General features: G+C 39.1%; 1 protein-coding gene across 1 annotated transcript in view; it reads left to right on the top strand.

Annotated features, from left to right (window-relative positions):
- Positions 1-1,740: 1,740 nt before the first annotated feature.
- Positions 1,741-19,583, top strand: part of LOC140932787 (TPR repeat-containing protein DDB_G0287407-like) — a 37,133-nt gene continuing 19,290 nt past the window's right edge. Inside the window, exons 1-14 of the mRNA XM_073382301.1 lie at positions 1,741-2,386; positions 3,068-3,325; positions 3,823-3,996; positions 5,670-5,813; positions 6,353-6,635; positions 7,164-7,271; positions 8,273-8,493; positions 14,200-14,361; positions 14,608-14,712; positions 16,167-16,234; positions 16,480-16,564; positions 16,639-16,778; positions 17,615-17,726; positions 18,262-18,398. Of these exons, the coding sequence (XP_073238402.1) occupies positions 2,381-2,386; positions 3,068-3,325; positions 3,823-3,996; positions 5,670-5,813; positions 6,353-6,635; positions 7,164-7,271; positions 8,273-8,493; positions 14,200-14,361; positions 14,608-14,712; positions 16,167-16,234; positions 16,480-16,564; positions 16,639-16,778; positions 17,615-17,726; positions 18,262-18,398 (2,003 nt within the window). The 5' untranslated portion in view covers positions 1,741-2,380. The remainder of the gene's footprint in view (positions 2,387-3,067; positions 3,326-3,822; positions 3,997-5,669; positions 5,814-6,352; positions 6,636-7,163; positions 7,272-8,272; positions 8,494-14,199; positions 14,362-14,607; positions 14,713-16,166; positions 16,235-16,479; positions 16,565-16,638; positions 16,779-17,614; positions 17,727-18,261; positions 18,399-19,583) is intronic.

Genomic DNA, 19,583 nt, shown 5'->3' with positions numbered 1-19,583 from the left:
GACTTCATTCTCTCGGTGTCTTTACACATAATGGACAAATTTTTAAAAACGATTCCTTTTCATCCCGGATTGCTGTAGAGAGAAAGCCTAAAGTTTATCCAGGGTAGTTTGGACGGGGCCTAAATGGAATCAGTAGGCATGACATTGTATTTACTGTTAATACACTTGCTGTCTACTTTCAATGGTATCAGTGGATTAGGTTGCTTACAATTACCTCTGATTAATGCATTGGGAACCCCAAATGAATATTACTAGCCAAGATTGCAAACACTCTAGTATTTTACAAGAGGCACCCAACGACCGAATGTTTCCAAAAGTCTGAGGTGCCTCAAATGGTTCTCCTGTTGCTTTACAATCCTTTTTGGTTAATTTGGAGCTGCCCTGAAAAATATGTATCTGTTATGATGTATGAAGGGGACTTTGGTCGTCTCAAAAGATTTAGGTGGCTTTTCCGTCTCATAGGAAACTGTTAGCTACGCCCAGGGGTACTCCCGGGAATTCTTTGTGGGGGTGTGCCGCCCCGTTCTCCGCGCCGAATTCAGACCCTATTTCAGACCAAAAAATGTCATCCTCCACACCCGATTTCAACATACACGTTTGTATTGACAGAAATTATGTCATATTTGCTGAGATTAGAACGCCAGCAAAACCATTTCTTTCCTTCTTATTCATGAAACGACGAACATTCTTACACTACCTAGTTCCCTTGTAAACCATACCCGATTCTGGACCAAAATGGGCAAAATCTATACCCGTTTTCAGACCAAATCTGCGCCAAACCATACGCTTTGGGGAGGCACATAACTATATGGTTATATAAGGGAGTTTGTCCCCTCCCCCCCCCCCCCGGGTAGCTACCTTAGTTCGAAAGTCCAAGGGCATGCATGGAATAGCCGTATTTTCATTAAAGAATTCCCGAATACGCTTTGTCTTGTACCGAATTTTTCTGGAGCAAGCCTTTATTAGGCTATAAAAAGAAGACATCCACAATAACAACCAATATCCCGGTGATAAAATTTGAAGAGCTCCACTTCCGAATAGTCTTAGACGAGTAGAACGGTTAACGAAACCTTTTTAGCCTTTCTCGAGCTTTAGAAATTCCTGAGCAATAATTTTGCTCCCTGGAACAGTTAATTTACATAAAAAAACGTTGAGTGCCCCTGTTTTAGGACAGGTATGAGAAGGAATATTTCTATAGTTACTGATTATGTAACACGGACCAAAAAACACGTACGTAGAAAATAAGTTCAGCACCATCGGGCTGAAGTGCAGGCGAATCTTTTCTGAAGGGTCACCCCATGATGCACAATTTACATTCAAAAGTTGAAAGAGTTGGTTAATTTGGGCAATTTGTGTAATTTTCAGCTCTTTTCAGGCAATAACAAAAGAAATAGCAGCCATCGAAGACTTCGAAATTGCCGGGTGGCAAAAACGTTAATGAACCTGTACGTTCTTTGTAAAGATTCAAGGTTTTCAAGGATAATTTCTCCGAAACTATTCGGTGTATTGGGCTCAAATTTTCACAGATAACTGAAATTGTTATGCTTTTTACCCGAGAATGAAAGGCATATGCTTACTGAGGCAAAAATGTAAACAAAGATTCGCCTTTAGAAAGTTGACAAAAGCTAATGACGTTATATTAGTCACTAGCGCATGACGTGTTGTATCCTCTAAAAAAACAGGAATTTAGCTTTACTGTTGCCACGGCGATGCTCAGAATTATTTGTACAGTATTAACCTGCAGTAATAACCTGCACTGATTTTTGGCTACTGATTGAAATGGTTCTTTAGTAGAATAGAGCCTTGTGAAGTTTTTATAATTTTTTCAAAGATGTCATCGAGGCTGAGAAGGATTTTGAGGTTTCGGAATTTTAGAATTCATTCTTTTGGCGGGTAGTAATTGTATTTTAGACAATTGAACTTTTCCATAACGGCATATTAAACTCGGCGCTTGCTGAATATCTAAAACCAGATAGATGAACTGTGAAAGAAAAGTAAAATAAAAAGAGAGAACCGCATATGAAATCTTCGACTTTAACAGAGAAGAGATTTCTTAATTTGATCTTGAAATTAAATATTTATTGCCCCTTGCTATTAGTGTGCATATATTAGAAACTATAGGTCTACCATGCGTGACGTTATAAGAAACAGAATTTTAACGCTTTTATCTGAATGACTCGTGATGCGCGATATCGTTTAGATATCGCTTTGAGGTATAAAAAGCTAACATGGATACACCTTTAGCAGAAATTAAATGCTTGAATAATTTTGTCCACTGAAGCGGCTGGACTTCGCATGTAAGTTGCGACTTGGTAGCTTATCAACACTTCGTTGGCCAAATTATAAGAGTTGTTACTCGGTCTGCAAGTCAACCGACAACATGAAGGTAAGAACGCTTCCCATGTCTTACACGATACCTTAAAATAAGTGTTCGAAATTATTGATTGTACTTAATGTCTATTAAGTATAGACGATGCCCTCGAAGCTGCTTCAATAAAATACATTATTTTTAAATTGAACTTTATCGCAAAGAATAATTTCAAGCTCGAAAGCAGTTATTGATCAATTTTCATCAATTCTCTTACTAACTAACTTAATTCCCTCGACAAGTACGTCATTGGTGTGACTTAGCCTTTTGCACAACATAGATCAGTACGCCAGAGGGAATGTTTTGGAAAAATAAAGTCCTTTATAATGTTGTTTCATGTTCATTCGTACTGCATTTGCATAATCAGTCACATTATTATTTACTAGCCAGCGAGATAATCAAAATGCAGCAATTGTGACCGTGCAGTAATTAAGGGTCGGTTTACCTGGAGGTGGGGGGCCTTGGCTAGGTGGGTTACCCTACCTTGAAACGTTTACATGGCAAAATATGACCATTGCAGACGAGGTTTCACTCGAGAAAGACAATGCAAAACAAATTGTGCCATCGATACGTCATTTTAGACATGTTCTACACTCTCGTAGACCAAGCTCTCGACCTATCAGCGCTCGAGAAATCGCTCAGTTATTCGAAACATAAATATGTACAGATACTAATATTATTCACAATATCTTTCAAAAGGCCAATCTGAGACAGCAACGTAAGACGGCTCGGGTGTTCTTCAGTTCACCATTCGGTGGACTGGAGGAGGAACGTGAGGAGTTAACCAAGAAGTACTGGCCTAAGTTGTCGTCAATATGCAAGAGAGCTGGGTACGAATTTGTGCCGGTTGACATGAGATGGGGTATAACCTCGGAGATGTCATCAAACGCTGCTACTATTGAGATTTGTCTTCGAGAAATGGATCGGTCTGACATGATTGTGGGCTTCTTTGGACAGGTAAAAAGCTAAAAAATATTTTAACTTAAGAAGATCTTACTGCGAACAACTCAAGAACAATGTTGAGCTTAAATTATTTTTTCTAATAAAGGCACATTTTTACACCGTGTAATTTGGCCGTAAATCACAATGAGTTTATCAGCCGCAATGGAAAGTTTACTACCGACTATTTAATGTTAGAGTTACATGTAGCTTAGGGACATAGACCAAGAGAAAGAAGGGTTTTTTTTTAAATTTTCTCTTTAGTCTTGTCAGTAAGCGTGAAAAAGATTCTCGTTTGCTCTCCTTCTAAGGAGAAATATTGTCATTGCAGGATTTTTGGTTGTGATGATTTCTTTAACCCGAGACAATCATCAGCTATGTAGGCTGTAAAGCCTTTTTGCTAGTTAATGACAACTTGTAGCATTTTCCTGAGATTTTTGTGTCATTTACTGCATCTGACATAACTGATACCTAGAGTAAAAGAAATTGATAATCACTTCTATTATTTTGTTCAGCGATATGGGTGGCATGGATTCGATGCCCTTTTGCAAAAAAGTTTCGACGTTGCAGCAGTGAAATATCCTTGGCTTAACGATTATCGAGAGAAAGCTGTGACTGAGCTGGAATTCTTACATGGCCATCTAAGAAATCCTGGAAAGAGAGCTGCTTGTTTCTTCTTCCGAGATAAGGTATTCGACACTATTTGATTTAAGACTCTCTTTAAGGTTATGTTCACACTATATCAGATAGTTATATTCCTAGATTTTCACTCAACTAAACAGGGACTGTCATTGGTTGATTCTTGGTCACATGGCCTTGACTAAAATCCAATCAATCCCGATCGTGATACATTTGAGCAATTGTACCCCGCTCAGGGCACATTACAGCACGTGATCAAAACTTGGCGGAAAGTGGTATGACAGAAGGCGGGAAAAACTCACAACTCACAGGGATGAACACAACAAGAGTCCACAACACAAACATAAAGCCTCAAGCTAAAACGCAACGATTTTCAAAGTTATCCCTGAAGAGAAACAGCAGTTAGTGGAGGAAAAAGGTGCAGATAATATAAGGAGAGTACTTTGTAAATCATTCACTTAGTGGTTTTGAGAATTAAATTTGCGGGTTTGATAAGAACCGAGTCGACTGTTTTGATTCGCTCCGGTTGTTCTTTTGTCGCTGTTCAAGTGAAAGTCTACAAATATAACAAAACACATAGGGCCAGTTTTTGACACGGAGTTTAGCCAGTGTTTAACAAACCGTGTTCTAAGCCATTTCAGTTTGCCGAACGCTTTTATATAAACACCATTTATCGTGAAGAGTTTAGTAATAATAGTAATAAACTCTATTTATATAGCGTCTATATCATTAACTGTTCTAGGCGCTTTGCAATCACAAAAATGTATTCAAACTCTAAAAAATCTAACTACTAACTGCATATATAAGTATGAAAAATAAATACAAATCTATTTATAAATTAAGAAAAAGCTTGGTGAAATAAATATGTCATAAAATGTTTTTGAAAAGAATTCAAGGAATTGGCATTTCTTAAAGATGCGGGTATGCTGTTCCATAATTTAGGTCCTGCAACAGGAAATTCAGAAGGAAAGAAAGTTTCATGAAATCATATGGCGTAGACTAGAAAAACATTTGTCTTCTTAAAATAATCCACGATGGACGAGATCTCGAAGTCCAAAGATTTCCTAAACCGCGATCTAAGTTAGACTTCGTTTAAATAACCGACCCTTAATGTCCAGGACTCTCGGGAAAACAAAACAAACTGTTTTCCTCGGGATCTGATATTAAGTGTATATTGTTTTTCATGTCTGTCCACACTGCACCAAAGAGTGGTATGTTAGCCCAATCCGGGTCGAAGACAACAGCTAAACGACAAATAATCTGTAAAACTCAACATCTTTACTGCACTCGACACTCAGTCCTTCCGATTACATTCGAATGCATCATCCCACGATCCAGGGCTCGGGCCCAGTCCATTTCAGTCCTCTCTACTTAGTCCTCTACAGGTACAGAAAACTATCACACATGTCACGATTCACTTTAATAATCGCTGAAGTGCAGCCTTGCTCTGGTGTAGAACCTACGCCGATATCAACCTTCTCATGTGTGAACAGAAGCCCCATCCGATGAGGATTTCATGCCGGCGCACCTCCACGCCGGACGCCATTGTCTTCTCCCTTCTTCTCTTGACAGCACTGAATAAAAGTTTGCGGACCTCTCCGGAAACCAATTACCGATTAAGTGACATTAGTGACATTCGTTTATGTCCTACTTAGGTAAAAGCGCCTGTATACTGAATACCACTGTTCTAATAATCAACTTACTTTAAAAATTATCTTTGTAGTCTTACGATGACATGAAACTGAAGCTGGCTGAAGAGGCTGGGGATGAAAGACAGGCACGTAAATTTCGTTCTTCCACAGACGGCCCTAAAGCTGCCGAACACTTGGCAGACTTGAAAGAAAGAGTCTACAAAACGCAAGACAAGGTAGGCGTTAGAGACGAAAACCTAGCTGGGCGTAGCTCTTATGTAATCCCTTTTAGTGTATAGAAAAGGGATCAACGTTCGTGTAAATCATTATAAAACAAGGCAATCTGCCACCCAAAACAGCCTAGTAACAAAGGATTCGCTGGACGTATGAAACCCACCTTGTACCATATCTTCTCCGTAATCCTAACTTTTAAGCAAATTTACCAAATTTCCCTTTCTGCACTGGCAAACAGAGGCGCAATTTGAAACAGGTTAGACTGAAGAAGAAAAGTATAAAGAGTTAAGACGGGAAGGGCCTCGCTATCAGAATCCGACGTACTTGGAGGCTACTGGTGAAACTGAAAAAAAGTAGAAAGACATACGTTTCATCTTGCTCTGATTACTCTTAGATTGTTTTTATACTTTTGAATGGATGCGGAGTGAACTAAGTCTTCCAACAGTATCGCAAAATTTCTTTCATAAGTATCAAACGAAACGATAATGAACGCAGTGGTTAAAAACTGAAACTGGTAATTGCGTTAGTTTTCTATTCTTAGTGTTTAGCTGTTAACATGAGCTACAAAAATCCACAAGAAGGAGCAAGGCTTATGTACGAAACGATGGAGAAGTACTTACGAGAAGTTTTTTTAGCGCGCCCTGTGAAAAAGTTGTCTCCTTTGGAGGAGGAACGTTCTCTACATGACGTTTTTATGGTCAGCAGACTCGGCATGGGTGGCGTTTATGTTGGTGGAGAAAGCTACATGAATCAAATTGACAGCCATGTCAAGTCTCAGAGTGAGGAAGATAATCCTAAACATCTTGTGGTTATTGGGGAAGCTGGTAAGATTTATAAAGTACCTTATCATTTATAATGGGGAGCAAGAAGGGTGATGCAGTAGTGAGAGCACTCGCCACCGCCAATTTGACTTCGGTTCAAATCCTGGCGTCGACGCCATATGTGGGTTGAGTTTGTTGTTGGTTATCTCCTTTGCTTCAATAGGTTTTCTCCGGTTACTCCGGTTTTCCCTCTCCTCCAAAACCAACGATTCCAAATTCCAATTCGACCAGGAATCAGTTAGAAGAAGAACAACTCTGTGGATGTGCTACCTTACACACACACAATCCCTCAAAAGTCAAATGGTCGGCCCTTAATTGACTGCTTACGATTTTAAATAAGGTTTTAAAGACAATTGAAAGATTTATTCGTTGTTCTTACATTACCCTCTGATATTTGAATGACTAACTTTTTTGGGTTTTTTTAGGCGTTTTTCTGGTTATGGTAGTTGTAACTTAGATTGTCATCAAAATATATTTTTAATCACTTGGGTGTCAAGTGAAAACAATATTCATAACTTACAACATTTACAGGTTCTGGAAAGTCTTGCTTACTTGGTAACTGGTCGTTACATTACCAGGAGAAATTCCCAAAAGATGCAGTGGTATATCACTTTGCAGGCTGCACAAATGGAAGCACAGGTGAGAGGACATTCCATTCGCCACTTCCACATCTCCCATAATGCACTGTGTTTGCTCCACTGCCAGTGTTTTCATTTCCAGACATGCATGCATGTGCTGGATCATCGTCAATAGCAGAGAAAGGAGGACAATGAGGAAGATATCATTAAAAACATTAAACACGGAAAATAGAAAAATATAACGTTTTTCTTTTTTTTTTCATTAATCCAATGGGCTACACCTTGCTTTCCGGTGAGGATAAGATTGGGAGAACTGCCGTGAGGTTCACAACCAGCAGCTCGAACATGCGTTGTGTGGAGCTGGCGATTACAGGAGTGTTTTGCATTAGTCGCCTCGCCAGTAAATGGCGTATGATACATAGCTTTTTCCTATTTCAGGCCCGATGGCGATGCCAAGTTGATGAGCCCTAATAAGGGCGAAACCGGCAGCAGTCCATGGCTGCCACTTCGTTTGTGCGCATGCGTTAGGTACTGGTCTGTGTCACTTGCCCTTAAGTTTGTCAATTTTAGGAAACGATTGTCCTCATCGTGCTCCAAAACCGGGCATTTTCTTGGCTTTCCCACTGTAAATTAAGGAAATGTTTTTTTTTGGTTTTATCATAAATTAATTCTTGTATTTATTTCAAATTACGATGTACATTAACTGCAGTCTTATTTTTATATCATGTGAATTTTCTTTGCGTTGTTATTTTTCTAAAACCCGTCTCGACTAGTTGTAGCTTTCTCTTGAAAACCAAATTAAAAGTTGTTGTTGTTGTTGTTTGCTGTTATGACGCTGCAGAAGGTTACACTTGGTGAGGACAGGCTCGACAACAGAAACAAGATGCCCTATTCTACCTGTATAATTCTTCATGTTATGCTCATCCTCAACCAATAATAATTAATCAAAGATTCGCAAGTGCTTGTTTGAACTGTTTTGTTTATGCTTATGCTTGCGAGTGTTATGCTTATTTCATGTAAATTAAGTAACTGACGACGACGAACAGCTTTGAACTTTTCTAGTACCACGAAAGATATTGAAGCGACTGGTTGAGGAACTCCGTGACTTGCTAAAGAAAAAGACCGGTGAAGAACAACCAACAGTAGAGTCAGACTCAGACAGTATTCGCGATCTTATTCGAGAATTGACAGACACAGTGAAGCGGATCACCGACGCAGGACATCGCACCGTCATTATTATTGATGCTTTGAACAAAGTCGACGAAGCTGGACAAACAACAAAGGTGAATGATGTTTGATAATGAGTCAATCTTAACTATATTTTCGGCTCTATTCACCATTTTCACATAGACCCCTAATGCATCTTGTTTATCCTCCAAAATTTTGCATAACCATTGTTTGCAGTCGTTCTAAGAGAACAGGAAGACAACAGTTATATGCAATTAAAATGTTTGGTCTATGTGAAAAAGGTGAATACCGAAAGCTATTTCTTGTGAGATGAGATCCTTAGCATGAAAAATAGATTCTTAACCAAATTTACTTGGTGCCGCGAAATTATGCGTATATTTGTTACGCACATCGCTCGTCCTCAGAGCGATAAGTCACCGCGACTTCGATCCCTGGGGCCGGGAAAATTTACAGAGTTTAAAAAAGGAAGACGGTACTGGCTAATGCCTTGCAAACGGCAGGTCCTTCTCTTAGATTGGTCAATAGTAGAGAGGGCGGTACTATCTAAAGTAGAGGACGAAAAACTGTGATCTCGATTAGCTCTCAGTACAAAATACATAAGCCCTTAAGTAACGTAACCTCCCTAGGTTCATTTCATTGGGTTTACAAAAATTGCGTCTTCAGGGACTCGTCAGTGTGGACAGCTGAAAATCTGGATTGTTCTTCTTTTTTTTTTAATTTCTAAAAGTATTTTTATAATAAAACAGAGATGACCGATAGTTTTTTACATTATATCGGTGTCTTTGTGTTATTATTTATCCCCATTTACCATTCCCCATTGCCCTATTTTTCGTTTTAGCAACACCCGGATAGAGTTATCAACCGAGCTATCGAACCATAGGCTGAAAAACACAAAAATTTTACTCAAACGCAACTGTTTCAGTATTATTATTTGTTTATTTCTCTCAACATTCACTGAAATATGTTTTCTCTTGAATTCAGTGCGTCTTTCTTCACACACTTTTACCATACCAGTTTGGATATATTTGCTTCCGTCCTTTTCCTCCTTTAATTACAGGCTGAAAAAAAAAAGAAACGTATTTTGCGTCGTTTTTGGCTTTTATCAAACGATTTTGAAACCGAATTTGAAACAGGTTTTTATTTTCATAACACTATAAGAAGATTCTGAACACTTGGGCAAATAAGATAAGTCAACATTCAGGATCCTCACTGGAGATACAGGTGCCTTATCACTCCAACTGCAATATTATCGTATGCAGATGTTATATGAGGAATAAGCTGAATACCAATACTCTTAGCAACAATGCATTTTTTTTATTATTCAGAAAATAAGAATCTATTTAAGAACCCAAATGAGCCTGAATTTGTGCTAATTACCATTCATGTAATAACCTGTTTAGGCTAACAAAGCAAAATGCAGGTTCTTACTCGCGGGCTTTTACTGTACCTGAAAGTAATTAATGAATTAAATGAATTACCAATAATGTCTTCAAAAACCTAATAACAGCTTTGTACACTTTTCCAACGAGAATGTACGTACAGCCATTTGCTGATCAAAAATGCATAATCCGGTTATCTTGGCTTCGGGTGAGGTTAAGTATCAGGCCGAATTCGCAACCCACATAATTTCTTTTGCTATTAATTTTTTTTCCATTTCTCGAACACTTAAACTATCCTACGGACTGGCTTTCTGTAGAGGCATAGGAACTACAATTATCAAGTAGGAAGCGACGGAGCTGACTTGTTTCTTTTAGGCGGCGCTTTGTAAGACTCAAGATAGGTACAATCTAACCTGAACAGGCTTAAATCGCAGGATGTACATCTTACCAAACGAACGGGAGTTTTTACTTTATATATCTTTGCATTCGCTGAACTGTCATCTTTCAGAAGCGACGGTTCTGACATGGTTCTTTTTAGCGACGTGTTCATAGACTTAAGATAGGCTCGATCTAAGCTGAACAGGGCTAAATCACAGGATGCAGATCTTGCCAAACGAAAAGGATTTTCTGCTGTCTGTATCCCTAAACGCACTGAAACAAGTGAATTTTTTCGCTTTACGAATCTCACCCCTTCATTTCTCATCCTCAGCAGCTCGAGCACCGCGCTCCTAAAACGGCGATCTCTATAGCAGTAAATTAACGGATTAACTAAAGAATTTAAAAAGAGAAATGAGTCCGATATCCGCCACGCAATACGTGTACCAAGGACTGGGTAAACTCTTCCCAGTGCTCCGACAATCACAGTCGGGACGAAAGAAAGAATCAGGGCAATCGTAACGAAAGCAGTCGTCAGGGCAATTCTGTTTTCGAGTTTTGCTTGTACCAATACGTCGACTTGGAGAATCTGATTTAGGTTGCGTTTTCGAACTCCAAGGTATATCATGATATAAAAAGACACAATCAGAACCAGGATACAAACTAAAATACCGGCGCTACCGGTGGCGAAGATTGTTATCACTAAAGCCAGAACCGTTTCATCCTGGCCAACCGCTATCAGCATAATGATGAATACAGAGGATACAGCTACGCCCCATATGAACCAAGCTGAAATTGCCATCTTTCTCAAGCGGCTTCTCGTTACTATAGTTTTATAATCAGTCCATTTTCGAATGGATATGTACCGCTCCCACGCAATAATTGTCAGATGGATAAGCGAGCAAATTGCCAGACTGAACGTCAGGATTGAAGTTACCAAGTCCATCAAACAAAAATGTTGGACAGTCACTATTCGATAGGGAAGACACAGTGCAACTATGGCAGATAACGGGATACCTATAACACCTGTAAGAAGGTCCGCAACTGCCATACTTGAAAGAAGGACACTGGAAAGTCTCTGCCGCAGTTCCTTCTTTTGCTTTACTGCTAAGATTGTTAATGTGTTCAAAAGAGATGCGATGGGAGCGGCTATAGTTGCAAAAGCGGCAAAAATCAAAGGAGAAGTGGTTTCATGTAAGTCGAACGCCATACCTGGTCCGTGTGTCCAGCAATATAACACTGAGCTGGTATTATTGGAAAAGGCAGAAGCTGCTTGTACTTTCCCGTTTCGGTCCATAATGATAAAGCGCTACTATTTTCAACTGTTTTCTTGGTGGTTCCAAAGAAAGGCTTATTTTCAGTTCTAGTTACCTCAAGGATTTGTATCTCAGTAAGCGTTACCTTCTCAAAAAGGCGTGATTTTGTGGCTTTTTTGAGGAATAATTTTAAGAAATAAGCTGGCGGACTTCAGGTCTGGCTGATCAGTAACTTCTCTTTGCCTCGAAGTAAAACCGGTGTGGTTTTCACGATTCAGTCTTTTTCCCTTTTTATTCATTGTAATTTTGTCTCCGGCCCTACAATGCGTCATTCTTTCTTTCTATCGCTCAGTAATTTTAATCCACACCATATTCAAGAACTAAGGAATCAGAACAGCTGTTAAAGCTGCAACAAATTCAGATTTTACAATAATTGACCACATATACGTCATATACCCAAAGCCTTTATTTTTGAAAGGAAGGAATAGAAGAAAAAAACATTGAAGAAAAACAAAAAACACTGATTAGACTCTGATTAAGGCAGGATGAAAATCACCACCGAAGGGCCTTATTGCACTGAAACTAGGATAAATCCGATAAACTGTTAGTATTAAAGTTGTAGCAAACATGTATAGCTTAGTAAAAGCGTGGGAAATCTCCGCTGTGTAGATATATTGGAATAACCATCAGTTACGAATTTATCTTCTACGCCATAATATACAATAACACCGGAAAATCCTAGCGACCAAAGCGTTCTCAGTTGTCAATGCTAAGAAATTATTTCACATATTGCTAGTTTTTGAGGTTTCAGAAATTGTGTTGTGTCAATCATTTTTCTGCAAGTAAAGAAATTACCACTGACCAAAAAGTTTTCTTGGAATACAACATGTTGTTTTTTCCACTTCGGGCTCGGCCAGGAAATGCTTAATAAATGATTCGCGCATATTCATTCAGCACGTAAACTATTATAATGAAAGTTAATTGTCCCATATGAAGCTGATTCCGGAACGACTGCTATTTAATTGGCAAACCAACGGCCAAATCAGCATGCTATATGTGACGAATTTTTCCTCTAGTACTTTTAAACTGGTCATAAAAAAACGTTGGCATATTTCCCCTCCAAAAATTTTCACCAATTTTAGTTGTGGCAACAATCAGTTCATTTCTAGTAACTAAGGATTTCTGTTCTTCCTGATTTATTTTTATACTATTGTTTCGGTGGATGAAAAACACAATGTAAATCAAAACTATTTAAGCCCTAAAAAAGGGGTCGTTTCGGTAAGTAAATTACATAACTAGTTATGGGTCTAATTTGGCTACCTTAATCAGTCGCCTTATGTAAGGTAAAGCAAGACAGTCGTGGATTCTGGATTCCACACTGGTGATTCCGGATTCTGGTACTGGTTTTCCGGTTTCCTTGTTAGTGAAACTTAGACTGCGGTTTCTTCCTCATTGGAACTGGGATTCCGGAATCAGATCGTTAGAGGGATTACGGATTCTTTGAGCTCATTTCCTGATTTTCGGCTCAGGATTTTGGATTCCACAAGCAAAAATTTCCAAGATTCCTGAATTAGGATTGTCTCATATGGGGCATAGTTTATATTTTCATTCTGTCACCTTCTTTATTAGGCTTTCGATATCAGCTGTTCTATCACAGGTATATTTTCATCTATTTTTTCATTATTATATGTAAAATTTATGTCATAAACGTAGAGATCACTTGTACAGCAAACACACTTCATTGGGGGTTCTTGTCTATTCTACCTCATTGTCAATTTGCAAAGCATTGTACTGTACTGCCCTCCTGTGTTTTCCATATGCATTGTAAAAAGTACTGCTTCCCACGACAATTAGCACTTATTCAGTTGCAACTTTTACAGGAAATGTTTCTCTGACAAACCCATGGAGTCAGGGTTCTAATTGCTAAGACCAGGGGCGATATGTGCGTTGGGTTTGTCACGGTCGGTGTTCGTCGTCGCTCCGAGAGGTTCCGAGAGGTTCCGGCCACTCCAGTTTTCCCCCTCTCAGTTTTAGTTTCATTTCATTTATTGGCCAGAAAAAATACTGACATTCAATACATCAAAACAAGTTAAATTACTTAAGCAATTAGCTATTTATAATTTATTATTGTATTCGACATTAAGAGAACGCAACTCGTAATCTTTGCTGCCCTGTGGTACTCGTCGTAGGTCTGCATTTTCGGCGCCATTTTGAATTACGTCATATGTGCATCCTCATCCCACTCTTTCGATCAAGGTCAAACGGATGATGCAACTCACGTCGTAAGTACGGGTTTACTTGCGTTCGGCGAGGGAATGAAACTTTGAGTTTATTTCGAAGCGGGTTTTATCGCTGATCCGGCGATTAATACTTTACTAGGTAAAGAGATGTTACACCGGTCAAGTCTAGGTGAAAGTTCGTACAAAGACACAAATTAACATCGGGTAACATTTGTTCATGCCGTTTGTGCTCTATTGAGCAATTTACCCGTGCTTTTGAGTCTTTTTTTATTCCCAGTTTTTAACTTATTTCTATTTTCATGAATAAAGTACGTTTCCAGAATTTTACCCCTACATGCCTTGGTTTATAATGTGACGCTTTTGTTGTTAGTACGCTCTCGCTAAGCAATATCATGATGCTAAGTGTTGAAACACGATGAAATGGCGTACACGAACTGAATATGAAGATGAATAGTTCGCGTAATCAAACCGGTTTCCCTGAATGTGGACATTTTATTAGTAACATGACGTCGTTAAAACTATTAACAGAATAAATTTCTTTTTTCTCGCAGACTTTGTTTTGGTTACCAAGGAAACTACCTCGCAAAGTGCATCTCATAGTTTCCGTAAATGCCACCGACCTAAACAAAGTGGTCGAGTTGACTGAGGAAAGAGGCTACTTTGCCATCCACACTTCGCCGCTGAAGGAAGCAGAAAGAGAAGAAGTTGCTTTGGTAAGACGGAGCTGTTTTTGTCATTTCTCGGCTTTCTAGAGTCGTGTTAACTTTGGCTTAAGGGAGGGGTAGGTGGGCAGTTTCCCAGAAACGCATAATGTTTCGCATTACACGTTACGCATGGCCAGCAGCTATGCAAATTTATCGGAACAAAAGAAAATTTATACATAAGAAAAAGGTTCACCTCCCACAGGAATACCAACATGGGCCCTGTTTCATTATTTCGGTTTTGATGATTCAAAACAGGCAACCCTGAAGGTTCGTGGAAAAGCCTTATCATCAGAACAGAAGATTAAAGTTGTAACCAAAGCGCAGACGGAAAATCCTCTCTATTTAAAGACGTTACTGGAGGTAAGAAAACTCTTATTCATCACGGGTTTTATAATGAGAGAAAAAGATAAGAATCAAACTTTTAACGTAACAGGATTCGTCTAATTAACACCCATTGGAAAAAGGATACATGTTAGGCTTCCGCCAAATACTATTAGAAAAGAAAAAAAGGCTTTCACGTCACTGTCACAAATTTTAATCCATCAACATGTACGTGGGAATGAACAGCAAAGCACATACAGCACAAGGTTTGCAATCTCATGATTCAATACAGAGACAGCAGGCATTCAAGGCGTGCTTACAACTATAACATTCCTAACAAATACATGCTAATTTGAAATTGCTTTCTTTGGTTTATCGGATTACGCATGCAGTTCACTATCAAATCTTAAGATGCGAAAGTTGATGCCCGCTTATACGTGTCAGCTGACCACACTACATTTATACATATACACTGTTTACTGGTAGCCATTACGACAGCTGAAGGAGGATTATGAGGTTACCCTATATTAAGATCTCTGCTCACAGATAACCCACCCAGCCCAGGAAAAGTTGGGCACTCCGCCCTCTACTCTTTTCGAACAGTGGTGTGGGTTCTTTTTCGTCTCACAAGAACTAGATAAGAAAGTTCTGTGGGACAGGACCTACGGCTTTTCGTCCTTATCTGAGAATTCAAGAAAGTCTAATCGTTTGCAGATGTCATTACAAAGGCAGCACTTTCTTCTCAGTTATTTAAAACCCTGAGAGTTGGTCCGGCCGGGACCTCCCGCTTAGCATACTGGCGCTCTCCCAACTTAGCTAACCGTCGCCCATTCTCTCCTGGGGGCCTGAACAAGAAGACCAGGAGGCTCTGGGGACACAGGATTTGAAGTCCTAGATTTTAGGACTTCCGGTCATTACTGATTTTCTACAACGTTTTTAATAGCGTTCGCTTGCTCTTGCAGAAGCGTCAATGACTGTAAATTTAGGTGATTCAAAAGCTTTTAAAAGAGAATCCTCCAACTTAGTTTTGAATCGGAAATGACCGGAAGTCCTAAAATTTAGGACTTCAAATCCTGTGTCCCTAGAGCCTCCTGGCCTCCTTCTCGTCCTCAGGCCCCCTGGTGGCTCTGGGGACGAGAATGACCGCTGCTGTAAGGTAAGGTAGGTAACCGCCGCGGTTACCTACCCATTTCCTTCAATAGTTTCAACTTAAATGCATGTAGGTTGAGCTGGTTAAAAAACTGATAAGCAAACCAACTAAAATTGGGAATGCTTTCTAGTAAAACACGAAACTAACACCAAACCAACAACCCAGTCATTTACGGGACTTTAAATGAAAAGACTACTGGACTTTAAATGAAAAGAAATATGTGTCTCTGTGGAAACAGCCTAACTTAAGTGATTTTGGTGATTATTGTGTTTTCCCTTCTTTAATTTTTAAATTTAGTTTTCAGTGTTTACATGCATGCACTTGTCACTTTTATCCTTTACAGGAACTATGCGGCTTTGGGGAATTTTTTCAGCTTGATGCCTACCTTGACAACCTTCTTGAAGCCAAAGAGTAAGACCCTTCCCCCGGTTTTTGTTCTTCTCTTTTGATTTGGAACAGCAGTCGCCTGAGTAGCAGCCGCTTATAGTATGGCCGCAAGAAAGAACAGGGCGCGCAAGGCGGGGGACGCGCGCTGCGTGTATCCGTCACGCGCCCAGTTCTCTCTCACAAGCGCCAGCTGTGTAGGCTAGAAAAGCAACTACGCTATTCACATTTTAGTTTCTTTAATAAGAAAACCGTTGTCTATTCTCTTACAGCACAAAAGAACTGTTTCTTAAATTTCTTAAGCGGTTGGAAGAGGATTACAACCCCAAAGAATACGAAGGAAATTTGATAAAAGATGTAAGTACAAAGAACCCATTTTTGTAATTTTTAAAGTAGGTTTTCCTAGTCTTAATTACACTCTATTGTTTCAGGTTATGTGCTGCATTTTTGTTGCTCGACAAGGTCTTTCCGAAACAGAGCTCAAGAACATTCTCAAAATCACAGATCAAATATGGTCTGTTCTCTACTTTACGATTGAAGAATTCATTTTGGAACGATCAGGACTTTACGGGTAAATCTAGCTTTGATTGATTGATTGACTTTTTTAACAAATAGATTTTTTATAAAATAACTGAGATAGTACGTGCGTTCGGATTGGCTAGGAGGTGTATTTGCATGAGAGCGTTAATCACGCAAGCACGAATTTGAAAAAGGTGTTGAGTTGAAAACTCGACAAGTTTACTCTATTTATCCATTTCCTCGTCGGCTGGATCTTGGAAACTCTTTAGAGACATGCTGGGCCATTTTTTTTGTTCGCAATTTGTAAGAATTTCTCTTTTAATCAGTGCCATAAACAAGGCGTTTCCCTTTTCTCTCGGAAAAGGTATTTTAAAAAAGCAATAGAAAACTTTTTTCCTGTGTTTGCATAGCCTGATATAAACACTCGAGGGATTGGGAGAATTCTCGACAGTTATGCAAACCCTCGAGTTCGTCTCTAGTTTGAATTCTCCCAACCCCCTGGTGTTCATATCGGGCTATGAAAACACGGTAAACGTCAGTTGTTCATTCAAGGCCTGTTTGCTTGTTTTCGTTTTTGTTGTTTTTTTATTTATACAACAGTTGTAAAAGTTGGTTAATAATCTAACTGCAAAGCTTACGTGATTTATAAGCCTAATTTCCTTGTCCCTGTCACATTCATTCTTCACCCCATTGAAAACTTTATTTAGGAAGCTCACAAGTGAATTGATTTGCCCGTTGGCTTGGTAAGCTCAATACTACGTTCATTCCCAGAAGCTACAGGTCTAAAAGAAGAGTTCCATCTCGCTGTATAAGCACTTGAAACGAAGCATGTCAACAGTTTAAAGCAAACTGTCCAAATTTCTATGTGAAAACTACCTTGCCTTTTAGGTTTTCGTATGATGAACTGTCTGCCGCAGTAAAAGAGAGATACTGTGAGGAAGAATCCACTATCAAGCACTACCTCATGCTTCTAATAGAATATTTTGACGCGATCCTGAAGGTAAAAATCGAAAAAAAATTATTCTTATGTGACGGTCTTTGTATATCATATTTTCCACAAAAAAGGTATATTCAACAGCTTTCTCTTAGAATGGCTGTAAAGTACAATCCTCAGCAAAATTCCTGGGGAAAGTGAGGCAGTATTGGTAATTTTCTGTAATTTTGGGTACCCTCATAAAACAGTGAAACCTTTTTGAAAATATCTTGCAGTTCTCTCTTCTCCCCCCTCCCCACCCTATACAAAATGAAACTCGCGAAAAAATCTGGATGGACATGTACACGTTCAGCATTGTTTGTGGGGTTTAGTGTTGGTGATTTCAAGTAATTCCCACAAATGAAAAGGTGTCCCAAGGCTTTTTCCCATGACTGTAATTCGTTTGTTTTGTTTGTTTGTTTGTTTGTTTTTTTCATGTTGCGGCTAGAACTACAGCCTTTGGTCGGCAGGAAAAAAAAACCATACACGCTGGATAATCAGGTCGTCAGTATAATTATTTCGAAACGAATGCTAATATATGGATCTGCGGGTTTTCTTATAGGAGAGAAGTGCAGAGTACTACACAGAAATTCCTGATCGAGTGAAAATGGAGTTACCTTGGCTTTTGGTCAAAGCTGGGGAAAAGGAACGACTTATCAAGTGTCTCACAACTGCTTCAATATTCTGGTCATTGAACAGGTTTGAATTTACCTTTCGTTCTTTGCTTTGTAGTACTGCATATATCTCTTTCATTCACCCTTCAAAGAATATTGGGAAATGTTTGATGGAGAGCTTTGGCAGGGGCACCCAACGACTGGTTTCTGTAAAATATCTGTTCGGGGAAGCAAATATTGCCTAGAATTTTCTATAGCTTGAGGACACCGAAAAATTTCTAGATGATCGTTCCGCTCATGTACAATTTTCGACGCTTATCTTATAAATTTCCTACGTTTTTCTGAAGTATAATTTTTAACATTTTACATCTTAGGTAAGGCTATTTTTCGTAAGAAAGAGGAATGCTGAAATTTTCGGATTCAAATATGTGATGGAGAGGGGAATAAACAAAATTCGCACTTTCGTAATGCGTTGAATTGCATCTAAAATTTGCGGGAAAATAATACTGAAGCCCTTGTAATTTCGAAAAGACTCAAGTTCCCCTAGGATGACCGAACAGACACAAATTTTATAGCGCAGCTTAGAATGCATTTCTAGAGATCAAAAAGTACTCTCGGTACACTAAAAAGTGTTTTCAATGCATTTAGAAGGAAACGATCGTTGGGTGCCCCTGCTTTGGTTCACCGATATGATTGACTAATAGTTGCTATCGTCAAATCAATCAAATCAACAAATCAAATCAGGGGAGAAATAAGGGACGGATCCAGTAAAGCAAGCATGACCACGACAGCAGTAGGTGATAAATAAATAAATAAATAAATAAATAAATGAAGCCTTCCGGCGCCCCATGTAATGGAATCCAAGACAGTTTTGGATTCCAGGATTCCAGGTACTGGATGACGTATTCTCCGTCAGTGGAACTAGGATTGCGGATTCCAATCGTCAGTGGGATTTTGGATTCTTTAAACAGTATTCCGGATTCCAAACCCCAGGATTCCGGATTCCACAAACAAAAATATCCCTGATTCCCTTTACATGGGGCGAAAAGCAAAACGCGACTTTCGTTCTTCAGCAAGTAGGTACATGCCAGCTCATTTTCTCATTAACATAAGGGCAAATGCATGTTTAAAGCTAAGTTGGGTGCTAGAAACTTACCAAAGAGGCCTTATCTGGGAAAAAGACCAAAGCAACAACAACAACTTTATTTTTAATCAATGTAGGGTACCAATAATGTTATTTTCCGGCGATGTTTTTGCCTTGTTCTTTTTA

Source organism: Porites lutea, chromosome 4, assembly GCF_958299795.1.
Source record: "Porites lutea chromosome 4, jaPorLute2.1, whole genome shotgun sequence".
NCBI lineage: Eukaryota > Metazoa > Cnidaria > Anthozoa > Scleractinia > Poritidae > Porites > Porites lutea.
The sequence above is the reverse complement of the archived record's forward strand: the minus strand, read 5'-3'. Positions and strand labels throughout refer to the sequence as shown.